Source organism: Sorex araneus, chromosome 3 (genome assembly GCF_027595985.1).
Source record: "Sorex araneus isolate mSorAra2 chromosome 3, mSorAra2.pri, whole genome shotgun sequence".
NCBI lineage: Eukaryota > Metazoa > Chordata > Mammalia > Eulipotyphla > Soricidae > Sorex > Sorex araneus.
This window is the reverse complement of record NC_073304.1, coordinates 202,022,870-202,047,089: the sequence shown is the minus strand read 5'-3', so window position 1 is coordinate 202,047,089 and position 24,220 is coordinate 202,022,870. Positions and strand designations below refer to the sequence as shown.

At 37.9% G+C, this 24,220-nt stretch overlaps 1 protein-coding gene across 9 annotated transcripts in view; it reads right to left on the bottom strand.

Annotated features, from left to right (window-relative positions):
• Positions 1-24,220, bottom strand: part of ACACA (acetyl-CoA carboxylase alpha) — a 322,844-nt gene that overhangs the window by 80,662 nt on the left and 217,962 nt on the right. For all 9 annotated transcript variants that reach the window (XM_055130189.1, XM_004608595.2, XM_055130190.1 and 6 more), the window contains 3 exons: positions 22,688-22,891; positions 17,186-17,341; positions 15,261-15,407 (listed from right to left, as the gene is read on the bottom strand). In XM_055130189.1, the coding sequence (XP_054986164.1) occupies positions 15,261-15,407; positions 17,186-17,341; positions 22,688-22,891 (507 nt within the window). The remainder of the gene's footprint in view (positions 1-15,260; positions 15,408-17,185; positions 17,342-22,687; positions 22,892-24,220) is intronic.

Below are 24,220 nucleotides of genomic sequence, written 5' to 3'. Positions count from 1 at the left end.
GCAAAGGCACAAGCAAAAAAATAAGTACACACTTCTTGTAGGCAGATTACTTTTTTCAGGTTAAAGTAATCAGCTTGTACCTAAATACAGTCACCATGTGAAGATATGCATTGCTGCTTAGGGGAAACTAGAACAAATACTATTATCCTTCTCTAGATCAACATTTTCCAACTTTTGGGGCTAGAGCGATAGCACAGCGGGTAGGGCGTTTGCCTTGCACGCGGCCGACCTGGGTTCTAATCCCAGCATCCCATATGGTCCCCTGAGCACCGCCAGGGGTAATTCCTGAGTGAAGAGCCAGGAGTAACCCCTGTGCATTGCCGGGTGTGACCCAAAAACCAAAAAAAAAAAAAAACAAAACAATTTCCAACTTTTTTTTTTCTTTTTGGGTCACACCCGGTGATGCACAGGGGTTACTCCTGGTCCATGTACTCAGAAATTACTCCTGGGGGTGCTCGGGGGACCATATGGAAAGCTGGGAATCAAACCCGGATTAGATGCATGCAAGGCAAACGCCCTACTCGCCGTGCTATTGCTCCAGCCCAAACAATTTCCAACTTTTATGTACCTATGCGCTAGTTGGAAATTACTCCTCTAGAACAGTTTTTCTCAACCTCTTTCCAACTGTGGCTCCCTTCCAACCTTGTTTTCCTTGTTTCCTTCCCATGGGCCCCAAGTTTTATTCCATTTATTTCATTTTCACCAACCACATGACCCCCAGCTGAGAAACACTGCCCTGGATTATGTGGAGAGCCACTGGTTTACTACGCATTTCATAGTGTCTCACTTCCTTCTTTGGGCCTCCACAAAGGAGGAAATGATGGAACAAAGAAAATTATAATCAGGATGTATGACAAAAAAGTCCTTCAATCCAGAATGAAATCTGGATTAAATGAAACTGAATTAAATCCAATCAAATCCAGAACTACCATTTTGTTACCCTGTCTACTGACACTATTTCCATCTTTTGTGAAACTCTTTCCAAGAAATCATCAATGCATGAGAGAAGAACAGAAAGAGATGGTCTCCCCTGCAACTTTCATGATCCTGGGTAGTAGTTGTTTTCCCTCTCCTCTGCCATTTGATAGGAATGATACCTGTACTCCTTACTGGCTTGCTTTAGGTTGCCTTCATTTCTACAGGAATTTACAATAACTCAAAAATGCAACCTCATGAGCATCTCAAAATACTTTTCCCTAGCACCAGAAAAAAACAGAGGATGCAATGAACTAATCTCATGTGGCTCTATGACATATGTAAATCTTTGCTCTCTGTTCACAGCATCTGACCAGTCACACAAATAAATGATATTGACTTAAAAAGGCAAGGGTGACATGTCTCTTCCCAAACCCTCCATGGCCCTCTCCTCTTTTAATCTCCTTCTATATGAGAACAGGTCAATCTTTTGACTTGCTTATTTTCTAGTTTCATTTCTTTTCTATTCACTCACACCTCAGTTACAGCTGCAGTTTTTCATGACTGCCTGTCTGTTTCCCTCGACCTGGATAAGTAATGTTTTCCATTCTTTTTTCCCTCCTGCTCTTTCTGTCTCTCCCCCGAAAACTCCCATCACTCGCCCCCAACACAAAGCCGACCAGATGAGCACTCCTGGTCCTGCCTAATGGAGCCCAGCCACATCTGCAGCCTTGGTCCCTCATCCCCAGGCTGCTGCATATCACCTCATTGGAGAGCAGGCCATCAAGAAGGGCCATTAACAGATGTAAATAGCCACATCCCTAGAAAGCCACATGCATCACCCAGACTCAACCGGGCCAGTGATCATAAGCTCTGAGTACACATTCTTCAATCCAATTGCACATCCACTGTAATCAGCCTGGTTGAAGCTTTCCACACAGCTATTTGTGATTCTCAGTATTAAGAAGGGGAAAAAATAATATATACATGTATATGCATATATATGTGTATGTATAAATATCCAGATAAATATAAGCTATTTAATACACCATACCATGGGTCCAATACAAACCAAAATGGATATAATACACAGAAAAATCCAATCACTTTTTAGATATAGGTATCTGCTCATTAAAGAAGATCGGGGATATAAAAAAAAAGAGCAGAGAAACTTAAGAATCAAGATAATTTTGGTCATGATTTATAAGAAGCTAGTTAATATAGTACCTGAGTAGGGGAAAATAGTTTACCTATCTTCTTATTTGGCCTCTGCCCCAATGTCTTTTTTGTTTTTCAGGAAGGAAAAGCTATTTCCTCTAAATGCATTTGTAGTTAGGAAGATTAGGTTTTATACCAAATTTTATGATATATTAACCTTAGCCACCTAGGCAAGAAGCAGCTTAGAGACAAGCCCTGAAGAGTCTACTTCAGCATTTGCATGCTAATGCAAACATTGTGTCTGTGTGGCACTGGGCAGGCAAATAATACTCTTATCTTCTGTTATTACTTGGGGATTCTGTGTCACTTAGGCAGTCAGTTCAGCAATTGGTCAAGTCATTATGCTTACAATATTGACTTCTAATTAGGTGTCAACACTGCAGCACCAAGAACAAGCTACTCTTAACCAGTGTCTTTCCAAAGTGTGTTTCTCATCAACTACTCCTCCCCCTGTCCTTAAAAAATACTTTTATAAGTTAAGGGCCAGAAAGATGGTTCAAAGGGTTGGAATACCTGCTTCGTAGTTGAGGAGCTCAGGTTTGGTCCCTGACACTCCATGGTCCTCCTTAGCACTGCATGTCCAGAAGCACCCCAGCACTAGTGAGTGTACCCCTTCTCTGTCCCTCCTCCCACCCCAAAAAGTTACAGAACGGAGTACAATAATCCCAATCTTAATATGGTAAGACACCTTAGTAGAAGAAATTACTTTTGAGTGAGTACAATAGATAAACATCTAAGAATGCATTTACTGTCCATTTTATACTTCTTTATTTAGAAAAATTAAGGAAGTATGTTCCACATTAGGGCTACTGCATGTACCTAAACAATATGGAAACAGGAACATAAATTATAACACACCATTTATGTTTATGTTATAAATTCAACCTGGGATCCTAGAATAGAAAAATATTAGTAGAAAAAAAATGAAAACCGAAACAATGTATATCTGACTTAATACCATTACACAATATTAATTTCAAAGTGTTGATAGTTATACCACAGCTCTATAAGATATTATCACTAAAGTAAGTAGGTGAAAGGCAGATATGAGGGAACTGTATTTTTCATATTTTTGGTTTGTTGGTCAAAACCAGTGATGCTCAGGGGTTGCCACTGATAAGGGCCCAAGGGACCATGTGGTGCCAGAGATTTAACCCAGATCGCCTACATGGAAAGTATGTGCTCAGACCTTTGGGCTATTTCTCTAGCCTCTATGTAGTATTTCTGCAACAGCTCTATAAATCTAAAATTAAACTGGATACCGAGGTCATTGTTAACATTTTGTACAAACTTATAAAATAATAGCTATTAAGATTATGCTCAGCATTAAAAAATACATATCAGGTTGGGATATAGCTTGGGGGTAGAGCACTTGTCAGTACAGGTTGGCCACATGTAAGCAAGTCCCCTACCCACTGTACTGTCATTCCAACCCCCATTCCAAACAGAACATATTTATAATAAAATTAGAAGCATAAATATAAAACTTAAACATGAAGTCAACCCTCCCCACAAAAAAAAAACTAGCAAAACCTGTCACTGAGGCTATCACTTCCTTTTTTAAAAAAATATGCTCCATGATGATGTGGTAGAGTGTAAACATATGTATATATAGGTTTATACAATATTAATATCCTACCTGAGAAGTAACTGCTTCAGTGTTTTTCTGGTCTGATGGCTAAATACATATTTATACTTTTAAAGTCAATATTTGTACAATAGACAAGAACAGTGCCTATCAGCTAAATACATATTTAGGACTGTACCACATGTATTACAAACATGTACTAAAATCGAAAGCTTATATTTATACAGAGCCTTTCATCTTGAAGGGGGCTAAAGAGCTTTACAAACATATGTACACAGAAGGACGTCCACACTGATAGGGAGGCACCGTGTCCATTTACCCGCTCCCGTCTCTTGCAGCCGCCCCTGGCAGGAACACATGGTGTCACCAGATGCAGATCTGAACAGCTGCAGAGACAGGGAATGCAATCCTCCAAGTGGCGATGCACAGGGCTGAAGGAGGCTTGCAACCTGAGCAGCCGCATTCGCTCTCCTCGGTGCGCAGGCACCACGGCCATTTCCAGCTTTCTGTTTTTAAATTATTCTCTACCAAACTCAACTAATCACTTGACAAAATTGAATTTGATACTGGAAATGGTTTCTGAATGCAAAATACTTTCTGATGATGAGAACTAGGTTGAAAAATGCCTCGTCTTGCCCTTGTAAGATTTAACAAGAGAGAGAAAGAGAGAGAAAGAGAGAGAGAGAGAGAGAGAGAGAGAGAGAGAGAGAGAGAGAGAGAGAGAGAGAGAGAGAGAGAGAGAGAGAGAGAGAGAGAGAGAGAGAGAGAGAGAAAGGGGGTCACAACATTCAGGAGAAATGGTTCAAAATATTCTATCTAAGAATAGCTGTGTCTCAGAGGATTGGGTCATTACTTCAGAAGACAGTCATATTTCCCCCCATTTAATTAGGACACTGTAAATTTCCCAGTCAAATTACTTTCTATGACTGGGTCTATCTATATCATACACAAAATGGAGATTTTTTTATATTAAATATTCTGCAACACTATAAAATCAAACATGAGTATGACAATGTGATTAGGAATGCAATATTCACTGATGTCACCTAAGTCCATGTTGCCTTGTACATTAACTGAAAAACAATAAGCAGTGGGGAATCCCATCACTGAATCCCCTGGTTTTCACGTCTCTCTCCAGCCAAAGCTTTGATGCAGATGAAACCTGGTAAAAGTGACTCTGCTGACCTAAGAAGGGCTATAGGGCTGAGGAAACATCAGAAGAGCAATAGGTTCCCTGGAAGGGACCTGTGAGAGTGAGCATGCCTGATGGGTTTCAGACTACTCAGGCTCTTTGGCTCTGGCAGTATCACAAACCTCTCTCCTAACCTCCATGTCCCTGAGAGACTGTCTAGTCAAGTAGTCAGGCATTTGGTCTAGGACAATTATGTTTTCATTAATGTTGATATAAATATTTTTTAAATGCTTAAGTTCATTTTTGGTTAAGGTAAAAAAGGGGAGGAGGATCAAAAGAATTACCGTGAAAAAACTAAGGTTAAAGAGAAATAAAGACTCGCTTTCATTATACAAGCTCTAAGGGAGGAAATATTTCCTCAGGTGCAGTCTGGTCCTGGAATAAAACCACACAATCGAGGGAGGAGGGAGAAAACAAGCAGAAGAGAACAGTCTTATTTAACTGTTTTCATGTGGGTAAAATGATTTGTGCCACAGTATTTCCATAAGAAGTGGGACCATTATTTTCCTGTAGAAACACATTTGGTTTGAAAAGTATCACTGGACAGGACGTGAAAATCAAACCAAATGAATTATTCACAACCTCCGATCAGAGGTGATCATTATTTCTGATGCTCCAAACAGTGATTAGGATTCTGCCCTGAGATGTCATTTTCTCGCTGAGTAACACCAGAGATACAGAAAGGCATTATCTATCTATCCATATATGTATTTTTTCTCCTGGGAGGAACCTTGGTTTAATGTAACTATAACAGATACTAAAAACATGATAATATTAACATTTATTCTGATGGCACCCATAAATGCCATTAGTCTGACACAAAATGTCAACACTAATCATGACCCCAAATTAACACCAACATTGACATCAACATTAATTGTACTATCAGTATGAATAGAATGTGCAAGTGTGCGCATGCATGCACACAAGCACAGACTTCCACAAGCTGCTATTACCACAACAGAAAACCAGCCCGCTCAACAAAGAAATTTTGTAGGGAAAGCTAAGGGACAAAACCAGATGGAATTTTGTTTCTAAGGATGTAAGAAGCATCCATCAGCTCTAACTATTTTGTGGGAAACAGAAAAGGAATATCTTTGCCAGGGATGCTTTTCTTGGATATCACCAGACTTTGGGTGCAGCTGTAATCATAAGGTTCTACAAAGACTTAAAGATACAGGCTGGTGGTGAATGAGACGTTGAAGCTTGCTCTATTTTCCATGCTTCAAGTTTAAAAGTTGTGTTGTTCTGCCAAAGCTTCTTGAAGCTACTGCTCTACTATTTCTAATGCCAGGAGGATGACCATCCCCGAGGCAGTAAGAGAAAAATGCTGCAATGTTAGAGGCAAAATAGACCAAAGCATCATCTGCATCATAAAGATGAGAAACTGAGACCCAGAGAGAAGGATTCTTAAGTTTGAGCTACTCTGCACACATACAACAAAATGTTACCTTTCCCTAACTTTGTTATTGTATGAAATATTAAATATTCACTCTGAATGAACTAGATACTATACAAAAGTATAATTTTGACATGTTCAAATCTCATGGAAAAAATACTGATCAAATTAACAGAAAATACTTTGTATTAATCTTGCAATTTTTGCTGTTTTTAGGGTACACACTGTGAAGTGTGGGGGCTACTCCCAGCTTGGTGCAGAGAGTCCCTCCCAAAGCTACTCAGGAGACTGGGTCTCCTACAAAGTATGAAACTAATCCTTTAGGCTCTCTTCTCATCCCCAAAATGCATATTTTTAAACTACAAGGCAATGTGCATTTCAGGGGAGAAAATAAAAAAACATGCAATAAGACCAAGAAAAAAAAAAAGCACAATAGTAAAACCATGCTTCCATATTCTATTACCTGCTGGGTATCATGTTTCATTGCGGAATGTTGCATGATCATATAAAAGAGCTGAAAACAATTTTCTTAACAGCTGAAAAACTCTTTTCATACTTGGATAATTCAAAAATGGCTGAACAAATTTACCTCAACCTTCTGAAAAGTGTTAAGGGGCCAGGGAGATAGCACAAAGGGACTTGAGCAAATGTTTTGCATGGTGCATCCCTATTTGACCCCTCCTACTACCTGATCTCCCAATCACTGATAGAAGTGAACCCTCCACCCCCCCTCTGCGAACATTGAGAGTAGCCCCCCAAAATTGCCAGGTATACTAAAAAAAAACAGTTGAGAGAGTAAGAAAAATACATTTTTAGAACAAAAAATTTGTCCCAGAAATAACTTGAAAAATTTTACAAAGATTAGTTAGAAACAACTTGATCAGGGGTATTAGTTTTCTCTGTATTATTTTGGGTATTATAAATTAAAACCACAGTAATTTTACACCTGTCTATATATACACACACAATGCTTTCATGAATTATACCTGCTTTATTTTTTGTTTGGGTTTGAGGTCTGGGAATCATGTCGTGCCAGGGATCAAATCCTGGTCTCCTACATGCAAAGCACATGCTTCAGTCCTTTCAGCCATCTCCCTGGCTCCCTAAGCATACCACTTTTTAAAAATACATACAATGGAGCATATGCCAGACAGTGGTATCTGAGAAGTGGAGTACAGGCTGATAGAGAAATAGTATAAGTTGGCTTACTATACAGTCAAGAAACCTTACTCACACTAATATAAATGAAAGTTCATCTCTGATATTCCTGTTAGACCTCATCTTCATCCTCTGGTGTCATCTGTTGTGTCTCAAATGTTCATTAGTGCCTCTAGTTGAAGTTGTAAAGTTTCCTAACATAGTGGATTATTACTTCCTTGCTCAGCAAAATATTTAAAAGGTAAGGCTTTTTAAAACGCTGGTAAGTCCATCCTTTTGTTTAAAGGCTATCTCTAACCCTTAATTTTGAAAGGAATTTAAGAACCATCCAGAGTGATGCTTTAGTAGGCCAATGGCTATATTAGGATTTTCAAAGTCAATCAAATTGTTGGGCCTTGGTTCACTCTGAATGAAATCAGCCTAAATCAACTAATCAATCTGACAAGAAATCTCCCACACCAGTAGCAGTCATTCAGAAGAAATTCAAACAAAAGTATATGTATCCCAGAAGAACTGTTAGATATTCATTAAAGTAATGACTTTGCAGAAAGACTGATATTTCATAATTAGTTTCAATATTTTTTAAATGAGGGGCTCAAGTTGGCTTTGAGAATCATTTCTGTCAAAGACTTGTAGCCCTACATGCTCACTTAAAATGTGGATAAGAAAAGTACATAGTAATATTAAATATAACTATTTTACCATGTATGCCATAACAGGTTTTTTCTATACTTTAAATTGCTATCTGGTAGGGCCTGAAAGGATCCAAAATTGGTTTTTTGAAACTCTTGACAAATTATGAATGTTTATATGTAATCAGCGGCATGTGGTACTTTTCTGCTGAGGGTTTCAAAGAATTTACAAACATTCTCTTATCTTTAGGGATAGATTGATAGCAAGGACCATTAGTCTCTTTATAACTTACACAATCAGTGCACAGACCATGGCTCTTTTCCAATCCACTTTTCTCAGGTCTATTTCAGCACTCACCTTCAGTATACTACAACACAAATATTCCTCTGTCCCAACACATATCTAAAAGGCTAACATGGACTCAATTTTCACACCCAGCATGAAAGGTAAACTGATTTCAAAAGAATGAGATAAAAACACAGTAATATACACCTATATTAGCTTCTCATTCCTGGAGCTATTCTGAGTTAAATTGAGTAAAACAATACCCAAAAGTCTAATGTTAAACTACAGAAATATTTGGGTATTGTGTGTGCATTAGAAATGATCAATCAACCTTTTCCTTACTTCACTCCACAAACCATATGCACACTTTCTTAAGTCAGTTTAAAAATGGACTTCACTAGAATCTGAGTCCAGTATAACCCAACTACTTCCTCTCAGAGTATGGAAAATGTTAACCAAGTGAATTAAGACATGGGGCTATAGCGGTTTTTCTAAAATTAAGAGGACCTTTGGGTTAAGGCCTGGCCTAAAAACTATCAAAATGGATTCACTAATTAATTTCTTCCAATCTTTTTTACTTTATATGATTAGCAAATTCTTTTCCCTACCCAATTTCTAAATGTTTTCTTTATATTCAAATAACAGATTTCAAAGGATTATAGCAACATGTAAGTGGAGAGCACTGTGAAATCACTAAGATTTATTTAAATTACTTGGTACATACAGGGAAATTTAGCTCATCATTCTTTTTTCCCCTTTACCTTGAAATATTTCATAATAGAAAATAGCAAAGGGATACTTATGCCTTGTTAGAAATGGACATCAATACATTGCCAACAATAAAACAGTTTTAAAAATAATACACTAATAAAATGGAGTAATTACAGAACTAAATTCCTATATCCTTACCATCCTACCACTTCACCTCAAAAACCTAAAGTAGAGCTAAAACCAAGACACTTGCTTTGTGGGCAGCCCCGTTTTTTTTTTGTTGTTGTTGTTCTGGGAGGCTTTGGGGGCAGTTTGAGCCGTGGTCAGGGATCAATCCTGGCAGGGCTGGGTGACAACATGGGATGCTGAGATCAAACCTGGGTAGGCCATGTGCAAGACAAGCACCTATCTATTATACTATCACTCTGGCTGGGCAAGTCAGTCTGTAAACTTTAATTTAAGTGATGTTTTTCATCCTGAATCATTATCTTACTTAAACTATATATCCTGAGGGGCTGAAGCGGTAGTACAGCAGGTAAGGCCTTACGAGTGACCAACTCACGTTTGATCTCCGGCACTCCACATGGTACGCTGAGTACACCAGGAGTGTTCAGAGCCAGGAGTAAGCCCTGAGTACAGCCAGGGGTTGTTCCAGAACAAAACAAAAGAAAATCTCTTGGGCCAGAGAGATAATACAGTATATGGGCAACATAGGTTTGATCTCAAACACCACATACAGTCCCCTGAATACTTGAGCACTGCTGGGAGTGATCTCTGAGCACAAAGCCAGGTGCTTTCCCATGCCCCAATTTTGTAAACTGTCCCTTGGGCTGGAGAGATAGCATGTTAAAGAACTTGCTCTGCATGGTCATGACTCCTGAGCCCCTGACTGGACATCATTGGTACCAAAGTAATAAGCACTGCCGAAAGCAATCCTGGAACACAGAGATCAGCACTGGGTGTGGCCTAAAAACTAAAAATTTAAAAAGGCTCCGAGGTTAAGGAGATAGCTCAAAAGATTAATATACATGCATTGTATGCCTCCGCCCCAGGTACCATAAGGTCCCCTCAGCAACTCCAGAGTCTCAAGCCAGGAGAAGCCCATGAGACCAACTGTGGCCCAAAGTACGAAAGTCTCCAGTCACGATACAAAGGCTCAGCAGATCTTCATCCAAACAGTCAAAAAAGCAATTGTAAATCCAGGGATGTGCCTCATGTGGCTTGTTCAAGGTTCTGGATTTGATGTCTGGCATCTCACAGTCCCTTGAACACCATAGTGGAGACCCCCCCCCATGGCCCTCACCCCACAAACCCAAGAATGGTAAAATAGTAACAATACAGTGGTATATTGTGAGAATAATAAACAAAGTCTACTACACAAACTGGAAAAAAAAAAAAAGCAAAGGATACCCCTGTGTTGGCTTCACCAAGAAGTGCAATTCAAGAGGTTTGTTTTAAATGTCTGGCTGCTGACAAGGAAAAACCCTGACACCTAGTGCCCATCTGAAAAAATGAAGCCTTAGAGCCAAGCCATTATAATATTTCACTCTGGTAATATGGCTGGAAGTCGTTATCAAATTGCATTTAATTTGGAGTAAACTATTCTCTCAAAAACTTGAAGGAAAAATTTATTCACATTTTTTTCAAGCAATTTTTATTTATTTGGGGCTGGCCTGGACCATGTGGTACATGGTGGACTACTCCCAGATTTGTGCTTAAGGTTCATTCCCAGATGGTGCTCAGGGGACCAATTGGTGTCAAGGATCAAACCAGGGTCAACAGCACTCAAGGTAGGCGGCTTAACACTTGGACTGTCTGGCCCTTAAGGAAAAAAAAAACCATGCAAAAATTCAGTTACTAATTACCAACCCCTTTGGAGTATGCATCCAATATCTAAGTATTATCACTGCCTCTAAACACTGCATCGTCTTCTCATTTCAGCTTTTATGACAGAAATGATGTAAAGGAAAAGCAGGGTTCCTGTTATTAAAAAGCCCACATTTTTAAAGAGTAAGGAAAACAGGATCCTAATTTTTAAAATTTTTTAAATTTTTTGCTTTTTTGGGTCACACCCGGCAATGTACAGGGGTTACTCCTGGCTCATGCACTCAGGAACTAACTCCTGGAGGTGCTCAGGGGACCATATGGGATGCTGGGAATCAAACCCGGGTCGGCCTCGTGTAAGGCAAACGCCCTACCCGCTGTGCTATCACTCCAGCCCCCATGGATCCTAATTTCTATCCCACTCTAAAATTTGTATGTTGCCTCTCTGTATCTTTTATCATTGTCTAATTTTGAGATTCATAATGTAGTTCACAGAGCTGTAAAATGAGATATAATGAAAAAATGCTAATCAATTATTTTCAGAATAAATAAGAACACAGTTTTGGGAAGACTAGTACTTCCCTTCTCCAACCATAAAAAGTTAAGTTGTTCTTTGTCAAGTCAGTTACAGCTGTTGGCATGATCCTAGCCTGAGCCTTTGAATAATGGATTTAGTGTGAAAAGCAGCCGCGTCGGATTGTGAACTGTTACTCAAAATGTTCCCACCTGCAATTATAGCTTCCACCAAATGATCAAAACAGGTTAGCAGATTGGCAGGAAAATGAAAACAATTCCTTCAAAGTCGAGAAGTGGTGAAAGCAGAACTGCTGGTTCACTGCCTCTGCTCTGTATCCAGGCTCAACGGCACATATTTCTCTAGCTGTGTATTTACATACAGTGCCCGTCGTAGTAGTATCATAGCAGCTACCAGTGAAATCAGCTTCAGCTATGCTGCGATCACATTTCCTCAATTTCCATTTTTACTTGAAACTATTAAAAAAATTTCTGAACAACTTTCATCTTTGAAGCTGTCTGCAACGAACACACTTGATAGATTTAGTCTACATATTTTTTCTTCTTATTCTAAATTTATAATAAACAACAACACTCACACCTGACATGGAAAAAAAATATGATCACCTACACCATTCATAAGCTGATATTCCTTCAGTTATGTCTGTCTTGAGAGTAAGAGAAAAGAAGAAAGGAGCTCATACCACATTAGAAAAGCACCCTTTCTCCTGTTTTTTAACTTGAGCACAATGTTCAAAATGCCGGTCACATCTCTGCTGAAATAGCCAATATTCTTCCTTAAATGGCATACAAGTTACCTAAAACTAAATGGAACTGAATTGTTCCAAGTCCTGGTCCCATCACCATTTTACCTATTTACTGTCCTGGAAAAAAACAGGGAAGGGAGTCTGGCCACCCATACAGTCGATGGTCTGATAAGTGCAGGTTTTCTGCTTTTGATTATGGGGAAAAGCATCTCAATTCATGGAGAAACTGCAGGAATCTCTTGTTTTACCTTTATTCCTTATATCCATGTGTTAGCTTTTAAACTGAAAAACCCCGATCTTTCAAGGCAATGCAATATCACCCACAATGATGACCTGGTAGAGTCATCACCTTTGGAGAACATCACATTATGATGATTTAATGTCTATGTAGCATCAATGCATTTACATTGAGCCTTGGCTCTCAGAACATTAACAGGTCAATTTTTTACTACTTTTTTAAATAAAACTATTTTTCAAGGCTCTGTTCAGATGCCCATTCTCTTTGGGACTGGACAGATTTGCTCCAAATCTCATCAGCATGAGCTCTTTTCCTTCCCCTCACATCATTCTTGGAGTAATATGTAGAGTGCCAGGCTCATGACAAACTTGTCTCTTTGGCTAAAGAAAATTAAACTGCAATAGCTGAAAGTCAACTTGCCCTGATAAAACTGGGCTCAGCAGGAGGAAATACATCCTACTGACACCTCGTCAGCTCTTAGGCACAGATGTCCCTCACAGTTCTGACTGCTGAAACTCCATCTTTAGATTGGTCAGTTTCTCAGTGGACATGCTCCATTGTATGTTCAAGCTATTGGTAACAAACTTTGATATTAATACCCCAACCTCATTCCTGCCGTGCAATGCCCTATAATCTAACTGCGGCCACTGACTGACTTCACCAGCCAACCCGGGCATTAGTCACTAACTGTTGACAAAAGAACATCAGTCTCACTCTTCCTGAGCTCAAAGACTCAGAAATAGCAAGCGAACACTCAGCCACAATCCGAGTCAATCATTTGAAGGAAAGGAAAAAAGAACAAAGAAAACAGGTTAACTACAGAACCAAGGAACGTAGAAATATTTTAAAAGTGAAAACTGACAAAAAAGAAAAAAACAAGATCAGATTTCTAGATTTCAACATAAATCTAAAGCTCCAGGCAAGGAGAAATGTGATATGCGATCTCCACACAGACTCTACTATTTGTTGTCTAGTCCTATGTGGCTGTCTAAGACACCCCTTTTCCACCTAAGTTTGTTGGGTCTTAAAAGGGTTAAAGAAAACCTTTATATTTTTTATTCGTGTGTGTGAATGTGTGTGTGTGAGTGTGTGTGTGTGTGTGAGAGAGAGAGAGAGTGTGTGTGTGTCTCCGGGCACGCGCGCGTGAGTGCGTGTGGTCTTTGGGTACAGAGTTCCGTATAATAAGACTATTTGTATTCATACTGGCAGAGTAAACACTACATGTTCATGCCCAGGCAGCTCTGTGCTTGTAATTTCAGCAAGAACAGAGCTCTGTCCCTCTGGGACTTCACTATTCCCCCAGTCTCTATTCGCTCAAACACAGAATGAGAGCAGAGAGAAAGCAGGAGAGAAAGATCATGGCAAGAGGTTTCACACAGCACTGCCGCTCGCCTTTACATGGCCCAAAATCTCATTTTGTGTTTTAATTACATTAGTTAAAAGTGTTCTTTTCTCAGCGCCATGTTCACAAGAGTGCCTTCCATTCCCGAAGACTAAGCTGTTCAATGAATCAGAATTTAAGTAGCACAATGTAGCTTTTCTTTGCTGTGGAAGGTTCAATAAGTAGATGCTACACACAGTGGCACAAACCTCAGCACCAACTTTCTGTGTGAATAAGTGTATGTCTACTCTCGTCAAAATTCAATGTGTTCTTGCTCCCTAGATGCTTCCCTTTGCTACCAGTCAAGGCCTTAGTTGAGAAGAAGTCATTTTAACTCTCATACTCCTTACTTGACCCAAACCTTGCATCCATATTAATACCAAATCATCCACTATTGTACTTATCAAATTTAGCCATATACCTTGTGTATACAGTAAGAATTTTTTGAAAAAGAGACTACATAAAGTGGAAAGAAATATTATTTTCTATGTCTATTCAGACTACTCATTATGAAGACCCAGGTAAAGATTACTAAGAAATTAGATTTATCTAGAACTCAGACCTGAAGCTGAAATTAAATCGTATCTTTCTATATTCAAAATAGAATTAAAATTAGGAAGAGTCAATGCTGGCAACAGGGTATGGGGTAGAATATGACTTCATGTCATTATTAATAATTAGTGCACAATATGAGAAAGAAGGCTAGAAAATCTGTTCTTGGATGACTAACAGAAATGGCTTCTCTATTATTTTCTTACATTAACTTCAGTTCTGAGCCCCTTTAAGAAGAACATATCTACTGTGCTCACAGCCAGTACCACATCAAATTACCCGAGCACCAAAAATGTCTAAAAGCGTTCACACAAGGATAAACACCAAGCAAAACAATTTTAAAGGTCTTTATTATGTGTAATCTCAAATTTTCAAACAAAAACCAGAAAATTATCTACTATGTATCAATCATCTTGCTTCAACGAGGAAATCATGACCAATCTTTTTTCATTTATACTCTCATGCTCACTTACCTCCATTATTTCGAAGCAATCTTTAGACAAACCACTTCATCTATAACCATTTTATTTTTGTTTTGGGGCCATACCCAGCTGTGCTAAGGGGATTGTAAGTGGTGCCAGGGACTGAACCAGGTCAGCTAAGTGCAAGACAGAGGCCTTATCCATCATTATTATCTCTGTGGCCCTCACCTACATCTAGTATATATACTTAACAGAAACACTCATTAAAAAAAAAAGCTCAATCACAAATTAAAGATTGATAAGAATTCTTTGATATGCAGTCAACATAATTCCTCTATGATTCTACCAACATGCTACACAAGTCTCTTGGATCTTAACTGATAGCATTTAATGACCACTTCCGTGAAATCTCATTATAACAGGCACAGAGATAAGAAAAGGGGTTGGATGATTCAACTACTTGCCTCATTTCCTCCCGGAAGCCTGTTCATGTGGACCAATTGGCCTTGATCATCCAGGACAAGTTCAGTGTATGTCAGCATGTCAGAAGGCAAAGGGGGTGATGGAAGGAATGCCTGAGCGGACATAGACTCCCACAGTTTGATCAGGGACTAGGAAAGAGAAAAGTAACTTATCAGAGACAAGCACATTTTAAATTGGACACAAATAAATACCGAGATTTGTTTTCATCTGTGTTTTCTCTTTCTGTTCAATGTTTTCTGCTAAGAATCTAAGAGTTACACAAAATTCTATTTTCAACCAAAACAGATTTGGAATTATTTTTCATGTGTTAAAATCAGGCACTTTTCCAACAAAATGAAACAACTGAATGATTTTGAACTAGAGCATTAACAAAGACAACAGACCTAACAATAGACTAGAGAGTAAAAAAAACAAAAAAACGAAAACTAAAGCAGCATTGATCCTTCTTAAGAAAGAAAAATCCTAGAGAAACTTGGCAATCGATGAATAATCAGGAATACTTGGTTCATATTCAGTTAAGAAAATCCAGGAAGGCAAGAACAAAATTGTTCTGTGGAAGCATCCTCTGATATCTTCTCAGAGCTACAGACCCAGATATAGGAATTAGCTTGTAGAGATATCAGAGTAGCTATAAATGTGGTTATCAATTTTGTTCAAATTAAAAAATATATATACAGTATTCATGGGAAACCATTATCATTTCCATTTTCAACATCATATAAACAAAAAATCCTCATGAAGTGGGAACTAGTTCTGTTCTTTCTTTGCTTGTCTCAAAGCACCATTTAAAGCCAACATGATTTATTCGTAGTTATATGCCCCATTCACTGCATTAATGGCTATTCTATACAAAGAATTATATATGATTTTTATTTATTGCACTGACATTAGGAAACAGAACCAACCCTCCACTTTTAGGCTAACAATGCCAGTAATACTGAAAGAGGAGATCTATGTTTCAAGGGTTTGAACTTGTAAACAAATGGCTACATTAAGGAAATCTCTTGTATTTGTAAACAATATAGAAATTATATATAGACCACCAAGGTCACATACACTACTTTATTAAAATTCAAATGTGGTAATACTGGTAGCATTAACTAGAAGACTTGGGAAAATCCTATATTCATAGAATTTTTTAAGGACAAATTCAGTATTCTTTTGATACCTTATTCTTATCTATTGCATTTTCTGCTGGTGATATACTTTTCTTGCCTTCTATTGATGGAAGAAAAATCTGCAGCATAGAGATGATTCACCATACAGATCAAAGGAATTTATTTTCATAGAGAGGATGAGATTCATAATGTCATATTTTCTCACGCTAGTTTTTATTCAGCTATAATAAATCTCCCACAAAAGAACAGATACTTTAAACTGTGTACCATGAACTCTATATCCATTTGTATAGGTTATCTATATTGATTCTCATCATATTAAGCTCTGATATCAGCTAGGAACCTGGGTTATCTCAGAGAATAGGAAAATGAGAACCAGACTTTCATACTTTTTTTTCATACTTTTTTAATATCCATAATTTGTATGTAGGTTTAGAATATATATACCTGAACATAATTCATCACACAGGTCATTGTAAATTAACACCACAGGCACATGTGGCCTAAGTTTTCTCTCCTGTATTTGATGAAGGCTTCTATTCTCACCATTCCTCTTGAAAACTCATAAAGAACCACCCTACAACTGAGTTGGTAGTCACAGAAATGAGAACAGATATTTCTTGTGCTTTGGGAGTATCCCTTTGAAAGCTGCACTTGCTGGAATTTCTAAAGAAAAATTCAGTAAAATACTAAACTTTTTTCTGAAACAAATTCAGGAAAAAGAAAAACAAATAAAAAATAGTGCTTTATTGGAACATGTCAAAACCGTCCAAGTTAGCCATGTTTACCTGCCGAAACATCTCTGGAATATCGTATATGTATGTTGTTCCTAGGGACTGTGCTTGAAACCTCTTAGATTGAAGCAGATCTTTGGTCACATACGGTGTATTGATTAACATTCCATGCAATGGTCCCTGTTTGTCTCCATATGCTTGAAACATGATCTGCAAGAAAGATAATGACAAGAGGTAAGAAGAGAAAAATCGCAGCTACTTAGATGTCTTTTTCCACAACATTCTTTTCTTTTCTTTTTTTTTCCCCCCAGTGACATAAGGGAAGAGAAAGAGATACAAGTTCAAGGGAAAACATAGGCTTCTCCAGAGCGGAAAAGGTGACAAACATTATTTCTTAAACACATTTTTGACGGGTTGAGTACCTAGATATGCTCCTTAACATGAGTTAGTTGGGGCTCTCACCTCTCTATTAACCAACTCCAAAAAATGGTAAGTAACCAACCACAGCTACTCTCATTTTTGAAAGAGTGACATAAAAGAAGTGTAATTTCTCATCTTGGAGACAGAATGACAATGCTTAACTTAGAAAGTGACTTTGAAATATGTCAACTACAACAAGCATCCCTAGCATTCAAGTTTTAGGAACAACTATGCATTAAAGAGAATTCTGTCCTTCTACCATATCATCTACGCCTGAGCCAGTATTCATATATATATTATTAGCCACCAAAGGATTTAAAGATTCTGCCATAGTGGCTTTTATACCAGTTAAAATATCCATCTAATTTTCTAGTTCTTGTTAGTCTAAAAATACAACCTACAGTAAAAAACATTTTAAATCTACGCATGTATATATATTCCCAAACATACAATGTCTACAACTAGAAATAGATCTGCACTACCTAATATTGTCACATAATAAAATCACACCAGTTTTTAATCATTTTAACTCAAATACTTCTATTTGAACATATACATACTTCATACTCCATATATTTAGATAGTTTTATTTGCTTATGAATATTTATAAGGGACGCCATTATTTCAATTCAATTAATATTTATTGAGTGCCCAGAGGTTGTATGACACTAAACTAGGCATTTTATGTATGAATACATAAAACACAGATTTTCAACACAGAGAATACAAATGGAAATTGGGATGTAAGGGTATGTGTATATATGAATATATCTATTTATGCCTAAAATATATAAGCCTAAGTCTACTATTAATGAATAGATTTGTAGCCCTGATATATAAGCACAAGACTATAATTGAGTCCATTCATAACTCTGGGTATAGTTCATAAGTGAATTCTCAGCTCAGAAGAACAAATGTGTACTGACTGGTCAGCAAAGTCTAATTATGGACCAAATTTGTCTTGGGCATCTTTAAATCCCACAGAATGGAATTCCAAGTGCTCTTCTACATGACAAATGGTAACCATGTGAAATGTAGAGTTAATAAAGACTTAGTAAAGACTTGGATGAGAAGCAGAAAGCAATTATTTTAAGAGATTCAAATTGTCAAGTAAGGCAAGAATGTTTGCATGAACAATCGGGACTCAAGGGATGAAAGAAATAAAATTAAGAAAAGGAGTGGCTGAAACTACATTCTTGTCAATTAGTGGGTTTTCACAAGCACCCATAAGTAGAGTTTGAGACTCAACTTTGTAAGCTGTGGTATGAAGTTAGGTTGGTTACAAAAAAGCAATACAACTATATGCACTAATAAAGTTTTCCCGGGCTGGAGAAAGCCCTCTAGGTAGTAAAGGTTATAACCACTTTGGCAGTTTCTTTTAAGGTTAAAAATATGCCTACTAAAATTGAAAGAAAAAAAGAGAAGAAAATTATATCTACTATAATTTAAGTACTTTTATAGATTTACCCAATAACAATGAAAACATATTTATTTCTATTATGTACGCTACTATATTATTCTTAATATATATTATATAACACAACATATATTTGATTATAATAAATATAATATATTGTTATATACCTACTAATAGAGAAATATTCATAGTAACTTTGTCCACCAACAGGCTAATGAATATAAGAATTCTGATATAGCTCTAAAATTAAATACTACCCAGCAACAAAAAAAGAACATACTCCTGAGCTATGCAACTCAGAAGAATCTTAACAACACTACACTGAGGCAAAATCCTATATCCTGTCTATTTTATTTATATGAAACTTGCTGACAAGTAAAACTGTAGTGACAGAAAGCAGATAAGTGTTTGCCTAGGGCTGGGGTTGGTGTATTTACCTACTCACAAAAGAGAGGAAAAAAATTTGAGGCTGTTAGGATACTTTCAACCATGATTTTGATGGTGGTCACGAAGGTGTATATGTCCCTCAGAATGAAATGAACCGGTATTTAAAGACTATATTATATGCAAACTCTGTCTTTATAAAGGTGACTTCAAAAATCTTTTGTTTGGGGGCCACACACAGAGAGTGCTCAGGGCTTACTCCTGATTCTGTGCTCAAGGATCACTTCCTGGTAGGCTTTGGGGACCATAGGATTGAACCCAAGTGGTTGTGTGCAAGGCAAACTCCCTACCCATTGTATTATCACACTGGCCCACTTTAAAAAAATATTTATGCTACACATCAGAGATTAATTCAGTTATGCAGTGGATTACCCAAGTTCCTTTTCCCCACCCTGACTATCTGGCAACAGGGTTCATTACAGCTAATCCCACACAGACTATACAAGAAAAATAAAACTCAAGCCAGTCAACCTTGCTTCTTGTGAGCAGAAAAAAATTAATGAAGTGCTGGGCAAGGGACTTATAGTAATGGATAGTATTGGAAGTCTATGAATGTTAATTCCATTTTCTACTATAATGAACAGTAATTAAAAACTGGTAAAGCATATGTTTTACAAGTTCATGAAAATATGTACAAATTTTATATATCAACATTCTTTTTTCACCAGAGGCCATCAAGAGGGTTTCTCTTAGAATAAACCTCTCATTCTTTAGTCTGCTCATTAAAACCCTGTACTTAGTTTACATGGCATACATTAAAGTTGTACAGTAAACTAATTGTTTTCTTTCTTTTCACATAATCTAAATTTCTTGAGACTAGAAGCCACTTGTTACCTTTGTATCCTCAGTGTTTAATACATACAGATGGTCAATTATATGTATCAAATATATATACTTTAAATATTTAATACATGTATTAAAGAAACATGGTTCCATATTATCTTAAATTTATATAAATAAATCACTAGAGCAGAGAAAGAGGAAAAACAAGTTTGCAGTAAAAAAAGTAAAAAAAAAAAATGTAAAAAAATAGAGTCCAGTAGGCATTAAGTAGGTCTGCCTGGGTTAGGGGGTTGTTGCTTATGCTCAGTTCCTCGCTGAGGCCATAGGTTAGCAAGTTAGATCACATTTGGCAACAGCTCTTGAACTCTCTCAACTGAAGAGCCTGAGGGGCAACTTTTTCCTCAGGCCTTCCTAAACTTATAGGAGCCATGGCAAAGGAGAACTTCCTCAGGCTAAAAGTAGCTCATTTATTCTTTCAGATACAAACAGACATATACTGAACCTATTCTGAGTACTAGGCCTGGTACTAACCCTATTGAAGGCATTTGTGACTTTCTTTCTTTCTTTTTTTTTAATTTTATTGAATCACCATGAGATAGTTACAAGTTTTCATGGTTGTGTTACAACAATACAATGATCAAACACACATCCCTCCACCAGTGCACATTCCCCACCACCAATATCTCCAGTATACCCCCCCACCCCGCCCCGCCCTTTCCCACCCTATCCCTGCCTTCATGGCAGACAATATTCCCCATACTCTTTCTCTACTTTTGGGCATTATGGCTTGCAACACATACACTGAAAGGTCATCATGTTTGGTCCATTATCTACTTTTGGCACGCATCTCCCATCCTGACTGATTCCTCCAGCCATCATTTTCTTGTGACTTTCATGGCCCTGTGTCACCACTAGCCAGCATGAGGGAAATCTAAGCTATCTAATAAAAGAGGGGGGTGGGGGCTTTGAAGAACAAACATATTTATACAAAGCATTCAAACCTCAAGTGGCCATCTTAGCTTTCACAACAATAGAACTGCCTCGAAGCCATTGTAAAAGTTAATTTAAAACATCCCTGACCATGGAAAGCTTTGACTGAAAATGTCTTGTAAGGCTGTCCTAAAAAACATCAAATGCAGCAAAAATTACTGACTACTCTTTTTTTTTTTTTTGCCCACCCTTCCTGCATTTGTGTGCACTGTCTCTCTCTGTCTTAACTATTCACTTCTCAATGGGAAGATTTCTCTGACCATCTATCTAGGAATCAGAGCACAAAATGAAAGGTTGCTCTGACAACAAATCATACTCAGATTTTTAAAATTCAGCTTCAACATACTGGCAAAACGTCTTTTCTTACCTCTGTTCCCAGAATTTAAAAGGACTGACTTAAAAACAAGAGACATCTAATTTCTTTTTTCCTCCCAAGGCACTGAACAGACCAAAACCTTTCTGTACATTCACTGGAGAAAGTTCATCCTTTAACTGGAAGATTTCCAACTGTGCAGTACCCAACTGTGGGCTGAAGACCTAATACGACCTCCCTGTGTTTAAAAGGCTATGAGCACGGGCTGGAGCAATAGCACAGCTGGTAGGGCGTTTGCCTTGCACATGGTTGATCCGGGTTCGATTCCCAGCATCTCATATGGTCCCCTGAGCACTGCCAGGAGTAATTCCTGAGTGCAGAGCCAGGAGTAACCCCTGTGCATCTGCTGGTGTGATCCAAAAGCAAAAACAAACAAACAAACAAACAAAAACAAACAAACAAAAGCTATGAGCAGATAAACCAAACTAACACAGTATCATAGCAAAAAGCCAATACTTACAAACAATGGTGGTATAAACAGATTAAAAAAGGAATTCACTGTTATCATAGAATTAATTCAAGGAGCCACATACTCTTCATTTTTCAACTTAAAAAGGGTTAATATTTGTCACTTTGCTGTTTTGTAGGCATAAAATACTTTTAGTTCTTTAAACAAAAGACAATAAAGGACAAATGGAAAAAGGGAATGGATAATAGAGGTAGGATCAATGCTTGATATATTGAAATTTTCCTTCTTTAAGACAGAAATTGGTGATAAGTTTTAACAATTTTTCTTTTCCTACTTGCCAATGAATAAGTGATCTAACTTCAAAGACAAGGGAAGAAGAACAAATAGGACCAAGGAGGTCTAGATTGCTCAAGGAACTCAAGGGCCCTATACGAAAAAAATTACATCTGGAGTCGTCAGATACACTTTGCACCGGGGTACCCTAGATGTGACAGAAGGTTGAAGGTTTCAAAGTAATTAGAAACAGACACACTATTTTATAAGGCAAATAAGTTGTTCAAAAATCGTGGGAGCATTTAATATGAGAGAGTAATGTGAGAGAGTTGACAACTTTACTAGGTGAACCAGTGGGATTTGTGAGTCTGAGTCACCCATGACAGGGCAAGTAGCTGATGTGTAGCACAAAACGTGAACTCTGAAGAGACTGCTTGACTACCACACCTGTGCTGTTCTGGAGTCAGTCACTTCTTTGTATAGGCTGATGTCCAAGTAATAGCCAGACTCGTTTGTCAGGAAGAGGCGAATGGGAATTGCTTTTCCAGTTGGTGTCAGGCGAATGTTGATCTTCAGTTCTGCCTGGAGGACGCGTAATTTCCACAGTCGGCTTCCATAGCGCATCACCATGCTCCGCACAGATTCCTCAATCTGACAGACACATCAACAAGCAAAAAACGTAAACACCTTGGAACCAGGGGATGTTTCTGGTCTGCCCATCTTTGGAAAGGAGGAATGGGGAAAGATGCAGGTTTCTGGATTGTAGTATATGTATTCTTTGAAAAGGTGAATTTCTCCTCAATCCTATTTTTGCTTAGAACAAGTCAGGAACAATTTTACACTGGCCATGCATTTGCATGGCCTTGAACTTCTGGCTCACAACACTCAAATCCATGCAACTCCCTTCCCCTTTTCCAATTATTTTCATACTTTATGTCAAAGATCTACAATATCTAAAATTATAAGCCAGGGAATTAAGAGAAAGCCCTGAATGAGAATAAAATTTCTAGTTAAACAGCTATTAAGTAACATTTATATGCATAGTAACTATGTTTCATTACACTTGCAGGACCTTAAATCAACACAGCAATTACCACCGTGAGCTTTTTTCCATACAATTTTATTAAACTTTGTAATATATTCCTCCTGGTAAATCGTACAAATTAGAAAAAGGCAATTTGTAGATGGGCCTAGAACATTCTCTAAAAACAGGGCCCTATGTTTGGTCACCATTGAAAAATCAAACTAAGATTTACACAGATGGGGCAGATGTTCTCTAAACTTTCTATCAGGGCAGCTTACTGCCCCTTGCTTTCAGAGTAAAGAGAATTATTTAAAGTCAACAACCTTAGATGTGACTTCTAACTGAAATACAAAGATGAAATTTTTCTCCCAATGGCTATAGGCAGCTAAGGCATACTACTCAAAATTAATGCTTTTGTAAAAGAAATTGTTCTAAAAAATGCGTTCTAAAGGACTTAGAAAAATCTCAAAATCATGTCATATGGGCTGGAGCGATAGTACAGCGGGTAGGGTGTTTGCCTTGTAAGTAGCCAACCCAGGTTCAATTCCCAGCATCCCATATGGTTCCCAAACCACCACCAGGAGTAATTCCTAAGTGCAGAGCCAGGAGTAACCCCTGAGCATCACTGGGTGTGACTCAAAAAGAAAAAAAAAATCATGTCATATGATCCTTCTTTTATCGACAGTCAAGAGCATTTGCCACCCTTGCCACTTGCTTCTACATCACAGAACTTTAGGCTGGAATGGGTTTCAGTGAATTCCTACACTTAATTTTTTTTTTGTTTGTTTGTTTGTTTTGGCTCAGGGGATGGTCTAAACTCTACACTCAGGAATTAGTCCTAGCAGTGCGAGGGGGACCATATGGAATGAAAGGGATCGAACCTGGTTTGGCTGCATGCAAGGCAAATGCTCTACCCGCTGTACTATCATCCTGACCCTCTGAACTTAATTGTTAAC